The following is a 10,491-nucleotide window of genomic DNA, read 5'->3' as shown; positions in this document are numbered from 1 at the left end:
CCCCTCCGCAGACCATCCCCGCCCCACCCACAAGCCAAGGCGGCGCCCGTCTCTATCTCCAGCCACAGTGAGGGAAGAGAATAAAAATCAAATCAAATTGCAGGTTATTCACTATGAAATTAAATTGGAAAACAGTCACATTGTTTCCAGCCACATTGTTTAATATCAGTGAACGCACTCAGGGTGCTTCCACATCATATTCCCCATACCAATATGTTGAAATGGAATTGCAGAGATAAAAGAATGCAAGTGTTGTATCTCATTTAATGGTAATGCAGGCAGTCAGAGAGAGAGAGAGAGAGAGAGAGAGAGAGAGAGAGAGAGAGAGAGAGAGAGAGAGATGAATGGCTGCGACTGTCTAATGCTGTTGCAGTTGATAGCACAGAGGATTCAAATGGTCGGCTGTAATGATAGAAAGTATTTTTAGAACCATTATTGTCATTATTATTATCATTATTATAAATCCCTTGTATGACACATTAGAGCCATTCAGGTTTGATTTCTTTTTCCAAACAACTTGCCAAAAGGCCTACATGGTGACAAATGTTGTGACTGCACACTGCACAAACAACAAATATGAGTGAAAACAAATAGAGTAAATCACCAAATATGTCCAAATTAAGCTACATTTTTGCTGTATAATCACAAATAATTTAAAATCTCTTTCAGATGAGTTGTAGGTTATTGTTTGAGACATGAGAGTCTGGTGGGGTAATAATTAGTTGCTTAATTATTTAAAACTGAAAAATAATGGACAGCAATTTTAATAACTGTTAAGTCATTTATTGAGCAATATTGTTGTTATACCTTCTTAAATTTGAGAATTTTCTGCTTTTCTCTCCTTTGTGTCATTGCAAAATTGAATGTCCAAAGATAACACAAATATCTCTGGCTGAATCTTGAGGAAATGTGTCAGAGGCTGTACTTAAAGCTCCAGCAGATGTTATCTAAAACTCCCTTTTGCCCCGACATCTCAGGAGTGCCCCAGGGATCAGTACTGGGACCCCTCCTCTTTGCAATATATATCTCTGTGTTGGGCCCAACTACTTTCGGTGCTACTTACTTGATCTCCTTGCTACTTATTAAATCTATGTAATACTTAGTACTTACACCAAGTTCTCCCACTGCACTGAAGCTGTAGTGATGTCCCTCACATCTAAGTTGCTTTGGATAAAAGTGTCTGCTGAATGAGTTAATGTAATGAGTAAACATAACTTCTCGTTTAAGCTTTTTTCTGCGCTGCACTATGAATACTTTCCTGTAAAGACTGATTAATTTGAAATTTGGTACACACAGGAGCATGCTGATGTTTAGGAGTTAATGTTTACCATGTCAAACATTTTAGTTGAACGTGCTAACATTAGTTAATTAGCACTAAAAAGATAGTACGCCCGAGGATGATGGGAAAGTCATTAGTTTTGCAGGTATTTGGGTATAAAACTTAAATATAATTATCTGTCCTGATGATTGCATTAGATGAAAAGTCACCAAAGTTAATAAAGTTAATCCTCGGGGGGACATAAATGTGTGCAACAAATTTCAAGGCATTCATTCCAATAGTCAACCTCATGGTGACATTAGAAGAAAAATCAGGAGCTCACTCAAGTCATTAGGATTCATCCTCCAGGTAACACAAATGTGTGTACAAGATATCACGGCAATCCATCTAATTGTTGTTGAGATTGTTCGCTCTGGACCAAAGTGGTTAACCAACATTGCCATCCCTAGAGCAACACTGCTAGGATGCCGAATGATGCACAAGTCATCCTGTATATTTCTATTTGATGGCATAATTCAGGCATAAAAACTTGAGTTGGAGTAATTCCCTCAGTATAGACAATGTATAACTTTGATTTAAAGGCGGAACAAGAGGATACAGATATTACATATACTGTCAGACCGTGTGGAACAAGACAAGTTTTAATAACCTTAAAGATAAAGGGAATTTAAGAAGAAAAGTGGATATCAAGGGGGTTTGCTGAAAATGAGAATAATTCTTGGTTGCAGCCCTTCAACAGCAATGTCCCATACACACAACTGGGAACAGTCGAATAAATGGAGGATAAAATCAAAAATTAGCATTCTTCTGAACTTTTCAATCTAAATGAACTCACGGGTTGCTCCGGCTCAGAAGGAACCACCTCGGGTCAAGAAAATGAGGTTTCGAGGTCAAAAAGGAAACTTTGCATCACATAATTTCTCTTCATTAGCCAAAATGATGCAGAGCACAAACTTAATGAAAAATATTCTGGAAGCTGCTTCCCTTATTCTGCCACCAGAATATCAACAGCCTGCAGTGAAAAACCCATTTCAATTTTGACTTGAGACTACATTTCCTATTTCCCCCCGTAAGTTATTAAAGTGGCACCGGGAGAAGGTGCCTGAAGGTCAAGATGAAAACCCCGGAGAGAGAGATTAAGCAAGGCAGAGAGAGGGAGAGAAGAGATGACAGAAAGAGAGGCAGAGGGATAACGACAGAGATCGAGACGGTGGGGAAGATAAAGAAAAGAAAATGAGACCAAAAAAAAAGAAAAAAGGAGTCGAAGACAGAGAAAAACAGAAACCAAGAGAGAGGCTGAAGGGAATGGACTTCTCTGCTCACTCCTCCACCACTCATCCATGTCCACTTTCCTTTTAATAGATTTCCAGCAATGCCTCCTCCTCCTCCTCCTCCTCCTCCTCCTCCTCCTCCAGCAGGCCTGTAGCAGCTCAGTAGATTAAAATGATAACCAGCAGTAATGAGGTCCTACAGGACTGCGGTTGCATGACTAATCGAAGGGCAAAATGTACAGAAAGGTTCGGGAGCGAGGCTTCAAAGGCGGTCGGTAATATACAGATTAGGCAGGAGCGTTGAATCATGATGATGCAGCAGAACCAGAGACAAGAGAGGAAGGTGTGTTCCTGCATTTCATCTGAAGTGGCATTTCAAAAACAGGCTTTCTGCAGCGGTGCATCATAACAGTGACATAGGTTACAGAGCCAATTCATTATCAGATCAGGGAATGTGATTTCACATCTGTGGCTTCTGTTAGCTGCTTTCATCTCCTCTATGGAAAGTACAGATATGCTGTGTTATTTGGTTTGTTAATTAACATTAGCTTTGAACCATCTGGGAAATACGGCTTTTAGTATATCACACACATACATTCACCAACTTGGAAGTACTGCAAATGAACAATATTGTCTTGTGAAAATGTGAAACCATGCAAATATATAATTCTATATGAACCCTGAAGAACACTCTTTCATACTCTGATGTCTGTGACACAGATTTTGAGAGCTATTACAGATTTGAAGGAGATTATGGGGCTGAAAATAACAACCCAATATACAGTTATATGAATGATCTAGCTTGGTCCAACTGAGGTGGAAAATTTGAAATTGTTCACTTTCATTTTGTGCGACGTTTCGCGTCTTCTTCACTGTATTTCAGAGGGAACTATTGTACTTTTCACTCAACTACAGCCATTTAGCTGCTGCACGTTACTCTGAAGACAGATTTTTTTTTTTTTTAATGCAAAATCTCATATAATAATCTTGTAAAATATAATGCATGCTATAGTTCCATCTGGATCAGCTACGACATTACAATGCTGTTCAACCTTAACGCATCAGCAATTTAACACTGAAATAGGCCATTCTGTGTAATGAATATTTCACTTATACATTTTGCTGCTAACACGTCCACACGTTTTCTCATAATAGAATATTTTAGCACTGCTATATTACTACTCTCACTGTAATTAAGGATTTTCACGTGTCCACTCCATTCCTAATATTCAAGACCTGACTCAGGACCGAAGTAAGGTCAGGTCCAAATTACATTTAGTATAATCAGGTCAGGTGGGGTCCTGCTGTATTGCTGAGGGTCTGGTGTCTCTGTGTTAATATGTATAATACTCAAATGGCTCCAAGTGGACCCGCTATTACCTCACATTGTGTTAAAATTATGGCAGGGGAAAAATGTGTTCTTTAGAGGTGAGAGGGAGAGTGTGAACTGTGAAGTGCAGGTAGAAATTACATGTGTTTCTGCTCATTATTGGTGCATCATGCTGCTGGTGATAGCTCTCTATTTGGGTCTCCCGAGTTGATCACATTTTGGAAATTTTAGAATTGGGTCTAATTATGTCAGTCAGGTCTGACTGCCTTTTCCCCAGCTCTGTTTTGGATCTGGTGAAGACACTTGAAGACCTCTAATCCGAACACTTCTCCTACTACCGATCCGTCCACTGCCTCCTGCTGCCCCGTCTGAATTTGATTGATGTAACTGATAAACTGCTGCTAGTTTAAAACAAATCTGACAAATTTGGGATTGAACTGCAGGATCTCTGGCATGACAAAACTATGATTTATTTAAAGGTTCTGTAAACAAGATTTTAAACACTAACATAGCAGCAAACAACTGTTTTCTGTAAGAGTGTTGTAATCTGAGCTTCTCTGTTCTTTGGTTTTGTATCCGGGACAGCGGTGTGTGCGTGTCAGTGCATGCGAGTCCCTCCTTGTTAAACCGTTGGCCCACCCTGTGTTCATAAACAGACAGGGACTAATTGATCAGAACATGCAGCAGTGGCAGCCTGTCAACACAGCTCATAACAGAGGAGTAGTAACAAAAATCAAAGTTGTGAAGTTGCCACTAATTTATACCTGACATCTCCTGAAATACACACACTTTGTCACCACCCCTATGTTTTCTTTATTATCTTTTAAAGTGGCAAGTTTGTTAAAAAATCCTTTTTATTGTCACTCCTCCAACATGATGGACTACACTGACAACTGTGCTCCAAGCATTCTGTGACAAGCTGCTATTAAAACCCTTCAGCCTGACAGCAGTGTGCTAGCAGGTTTAGCCATGTGGCTGATTCACTAAAAACATACAAACCTTGTCTTCTCTGAACCTTCAGACAGCGTGACTCGCTGAACAAAGTGATTTCAGTTTGGTAGCACACTAAGTTTATATTCTGGACTGAGGACATGGACTGCTTTGGATGTTCTCACTCAGTATTCGATGTTAGAATATACATTGAGCCATTTACTTTGCTTATTTCTCACTCATTCATCCCTCCCCCCTTCCTTCCTCCCTGCTGCATCCTCTCCTTCCAGCTGGGCACAAACTGACAAAACCTTCAGCTTGGCATTTGTAAAGCAGCCCTACCTTCTTGACGTAGCCCTGGATGAGCTCTGGGGTGGGCACCTGCTCGGCAGACAGACACTCTTCCAGCTGCAGTTTGTACGGTGGGCAGACCGGCTGGCTCCTCTCCACCCTGCAGGAACCACAGTGGGGGAGACAGGACAATGAGTTTCAGCCTTTCAGCCAGCCAGCCTGCTGGACAAACACTGAGGATACATGAGGGTACCCATGCATTCACACACAGGCAAACACACATTCACAAATGGCCTAAAATCCTGAAATTATAATCATAAAACATCCACAAACAGGGTGCCATTCATTGGACCAGGCATCAAATTTATAATGCAAAAATATCCCACTATCAACAAATTACACGGCATCTAGAAGCTTTGTTAATGTTATTGTTGCCCTGTGGGAGGCAGGAGAAAAATACAATAAAACACTTAAGTCTGACAAAGATCCACATGGATGAAAGCAAACACACAGGGAGCACAGAGAGCACAAAATTCAATGCAAATCTCGTCTTGCACACACCCCCCATCAGTCCTCCCCGTTGAGGCCATCGGTATTTTGAGCGGGGAGAATCTATTTATATGGTGCTGTATTTTCCTATTCTGTCCTCTGGAGGAAATCCCAGAGCTAGCCCCGAGGAGACTAACGCCCCGGCTTCCATCTCCCTGCTCCTCATCCTGTTGACAAGGCGAAGAAGCCTCACACACCTTTTTCCTCAGTGTGCAAGCTACAGTAGGCACATGTGTGTTTGTGTGCAAGGCTGCGTGTGTGTGTGTGTGTGTGTGTGTGTGTGTGTGCTCTGTTTGAGCGCTGACTTTACACGGACCCCTGATGTGACAGAGGGTAAAAGATGCATGCGTGCATGATGGTCTGTTCTTGCAGCTTCTCAGTCCACGCGAAGACTCACTCTGAGTACACATTCATGTCACTGCCTCTTTGCGTGTGTGTGTGTGTGTTTGTTCCCTAATGCATTATCACAGTGATTTTTTCACCACTGGATGCAGATTGAACAATTCATGTATCGACTATGAACAACGTTTGAGAAATTGGTAACAAAACAGCAGCTTAAAGGAATAGTTTTTGGGAAATATGCGCCGATCCAAGGTACATAAAGCACAACTTTAGTTTTTTTACATTTTGGTTTTTGTACAGGTTAAACAAACAACATATAGTGTGTTAATGCTTAAGCTTTAGAGGAGCTGGTAGCTGGACTTGTTTTTTTCTTTTAACCCATGGACAGACCTTGGCTTTTCCCCCCTTTTTCCAGTCTTTGTGTTAAGCTAAGCTAATCAGCTGTAGGCTGTTATTATCATATTTAGCATACAGACATGAAAGTCAATCTTTTCATTTAACTCTCGGCAAGAAAGTGAATAAATGTATTTCCCTATTTGACTCATTTTACGTTATAGTATTGGAAAAACGCTGTCAAGAAGACTGACTACATTCTTTTTACCTTCATATGAGTTATTGTTGACGTTTCCATGAAAACTGCTAATTAAAGTGACACTCCAGCTGTTTAGGATTGTACTTCTGTGAAGTTAGGCAGCTTGCAACAGACAGATTTAAAGATGAAATGGTTAAAATCAGAGCGACACGGGCTGAGATATCCTGACTTTTAGATCTTAGAATGAGTCACACTACAAAGACACTGGACCCTGCACTTCCCATGATGCAACTCAACAGCCTCTTTCATTAGGCCCTTACTGCCTGGTAAACACCAATCCTTCAAACTTTAAGCCCCTCGTTTGTCACACAGGCTTTCACTAATAAAGTCTAGTCTCAAAAACCCTTGAGTGAACCTTTAAAGTTTGCCCAAACTGCTTGAGTTTGTCGGCACAAAAGACACTTCTACTGTATAATCACAGGGACGCCGAGAGCAAAATAAGCTTCTTTAAGCTTCTTCTTTAAGATTCTTCACCTTTCTTCTGAGTCATAATGTGCCCATATTTTTCTTTTACATCATTTTACTGTCTGACTAACCTGACTCTGCTGGAGTGAAAACACTATTTTCCCCACATGAATCAGAATCACACAGTTTGAAAAAGTCGTTGAAAGATTTACTTTAAACCCGGGACAAGTCTTATAGTCTCCGCAGCACGAGTAATGGCCCTGACTCATGTCAGTCCATTCACAGAAAAAAAAAAACCCACACTCACCACACATCTACTCTACTGTCACTAACACCCGTCGCTTTGCGTATATCACAGACGCAGCACACAGCAGAGCAGAAACTGGGCCGACCGACTCGATAAGTACAAACTTCACACGCTCTGTGAAACATTCATTACGGTGCGCTGGGAGCCATCGCCCCTTCTTTTGAGCGTCATTTCCTTTCTCGCATTATAAATGATTGTACTTGCACTACCTTATGTAATATGGTTCGGTAATACTATACTGAGGTCTGTAGTTGCTCTTGTGTGCTGCAAATTAAAAGGCAACTTCAGAGGATAATAAAATGAACAGCCTTTTTTTTTCATGACAGAAATCTCAGTTCATCATCTAGAAATATAATAAAAATGATTCAGTCCTTCTGAGAGACACTTTTAAATCAAGAACTGGCACTTAAGGACTATAATTTGATTTCATTTTGTGCTATCAATATATTTTGCAAAGAGAAAGTGTCTCTTCTTTTTAAATGGCGAATAACTCTTTGGGTAGAAAGGAGACTTCTGCAGGCAGAGCGTCAGAGAGGGAGGGAGAGCGTCGAGGGGGGGGGGGGGTAGGTTGGGAACAACAATTCAAACAGTGTGTTGAGTCCTGGATGGAGGCATCGGGTTAAAAATAGCAGCTGCAGCACCTGCAGTCCATCTTCTCTGTGTGAAACGGTGACTTTTCATGCAGTGTGCAGCGCTGGCTGTCAACCTCCGAGGCCTCGTGTGGTTAGACGGGTGTCAAATGCCCGCCTGCTCGCCCGCCCACCTACCTGGAGTTCCCTCCTGGGTGAGTACACCTGCTAAGCTCCCTCTCCTCTTGTCTGCCCACAGATGGGTCACATGCTTTGTTTCGCCGCGGAACATCTTGTGTTGGAGTAATCGCTCCCCCTGGAGCTGAACGTTCACATGGTAACTAATTGCGTATTACCTGTTAATGGCTTCCTTTGGGATTTGTTTTAGCAGCGTGGTGCCACATCATTTGTAAATGTGATTCCAATTGCAGTGTGTTCACTGAGGTATGAAAAGAGATTGTGACGATATATTATACTGTTTTTTAAGGGGACAACAAACTGCAAAAAATGTCTTTTGTTTTGTTTGTCTCATCTCAATTTGATTTGTTAAAGAAATTGTTCACCTTCTTTCTTTATTATAACTTGGAACCATTTGTGGCAATAAACACTTGATTCTTTGGTTTGTTTAGGGTGCACTCTTGTCTGCTCACTCGCTCATACTAACTACCGGAGCTGTAGACGACTCGGACTCTGAGTCAGGCTTAAGTCACAAAAACAAGAACTTGAGTTACTGGAAAGTTTAAAACAAAAACATTCATGTTAAAACTGCAGGAAAATAAACAAGACTAGGAGTCTACAGTCACGCTAGGGGCCCCATGATACTGTATTTCAGCACAACATGCTTTTAACTACATGCTAACGTTAGCATACTAACATGGTGGCTGCAGCTGTGGCTCAGTTGGTACAGCAGGTTGTCCACTGATCACAGCATTGGCGATTAGATCCACAGCTGCTGCTGTCCACGTGCCGAAGTGTCCTTGGGCAAAAAACTGAACCCAAATCAGTAAGTGTAAATGTAACATGCTAAAAATGAGAATCATAACATGCTCTTAGTTTAGGAAAAAACAATTTTGGTTTGATAACGACAATTGCACGAGATCAAAAGTCAGGGATTTACTGAGGGATCAGTAAACTGAATCCTGGAGATCATGAACATCTCTACAAAAATTGCTCACTAGCCAGTCTGTAGTTGTTGAGATATTTCTGTCTAAATCAAGAAGACCAGAATAACTGACCAACATTAGCATCTAGAGGTCGCACGTGAGGCCGAAGCACAATTAACTAATTGTTCAAATATCATGTCATTTTCATCACTATTCAGAGACCTGATTAACTGTTGATTCACTTGCAATTCACTCATGAAGACTGATGCTTTTACTTGGGAAAAACAGCTTCTTATGCACAGGACCATATTTCACATGCGAGACTAGATGTATGTGATAGAAGAAGTCTGATCAGGTTATATACTGTTTAAAGTAATGATTGTCTGAGAGTAACGAAGCATTCATCCAGTGAAACGTTTTAAATCATTATTTAATATCAGCTGTTTCAGGGAATCTTGAGAGGAGGTGAACTGCACTCACTGTGCATGATAAAAGCTTTTCTCTCACTCAACTCATCCGTTTCCACAGTGTATACGCTTGATAGTGAAAATGTTAATTCACTCCTGTTCCTTTTGCATCACAAACAAAGTCATGTCAGACCTCTCACCCACCTCCATCTCGCACTTCTCATCAATTGCTATGACGACACAGTCAGGGAGCATCCGAGCCCATGTTTAGCACTCTGTCACTGTGCAGCTTTAATGATACAGTACACCTCTTCTAATGTCACATTTTCACACATTCCTGAATAATTTCACCAGAGCATATCCCCTCTAATGGTTTTTAGTCGTTACCTCTTTATTTTCCTCTTTCTCCATCTCTCTCTCTCTCTCTCTCTCTCTCTCACGCTCTACACCCTTCTCCTCCCTCTCAACCCATCTCTCCTCTTTCAATCCCTCTCCTTCTCTGCCTGAGCACACGGGAGCTCCTTGCAATTACCCAATAATGATGAATACATCCCATCAGACATTGCCTGCTGAACTGTAACCCTATTCCATCGCAACCAAATTGAACACTGAGAAATTTGACAGTTGACATTTTAAATTTTCAAACGGTCCAATCTATTTTGTCTGCGTTGCAGTTTTTTTTTCTACTTCTTCTTCTTCTTTCCCGCCGCAGGGTTGTAACACGGTGACAAATTGCCATCAAAGGTTTCTAAAGTTATAACCAACTTAACCAGCTGTGTCAGTCAGGTGACAGTGTCTTAACATTTGCGAATGACAGAGCGCTGTATGTACACAACCTCTGTGTAGTTCCTGATTGCGAGTAGGACTCCTGCAGCGTCACCCCCTCCGTGTAAAGTGCCTTGTTGGCTGAGCCTTTCACTAATACTATAGAGACGTGACTGGGATCGTGTCCGTACTGTGCATGTTGCATAAAGACGTCTTTACAGCTGCTGTACACCAGTCAGCTCCTCTTCCCTGACTTTGGTTTTGTTTTCTGTACAGTTGCGAAAAAAGCAGTTCGTTTTAGAGGGACAGATGAATGGTTGCTTTCAAATCTCATTCACTGTAACCCCCCCC

The 10,491-nt window shown here is 41.3% G+C and overlaps 1 protein-coding gene across 2 annotated transcripts in view; it reads right to left on the bottom strand.

Moving 5' to 3' along the window:
* Positions 1–10,491, bottom strand: part of rftn1b (raftlin, lipid raft linker 1b) — a 98,273-nt gene that overhangs the window by 38,714 nt on the left and 49,068 nt on the right. For both annotated transcript variants that reach the window (XM_023402960.2, XM_087173121.1), the window contains exon 4: positions 5,153–5,261. In XM_023402960.2, the coding sequence (XP_023258728.1) occupies positions 5,153–5,261 (109 nt within the window). The remainder of the gene's footprint in view (positions 1–5,152; positions 5,262–10,491) is intronic.

The sequence above is a fragment of the Seriola lalandi genome, unplaced genomic scaffold (assembly GCF_002814215.2).
Source record: "Seriola lalandi dorsalis isolate HSWRI2012SDOR001 ecotype SW California unplaced genomic scaffold, Sedor1 jcf7180002054045, whole genome shotgun sequence".
Classification (NCBI taxonomy): domain Eukaryota; kingdom Metazoa; phylum Chordata; class Actinopteri; order Carangiformes; family Carangidae; genus Seriola; species Seriola lalandi.
This window is presented reverse-complemented; position numbering and strand designations above follow the sequence as displayed.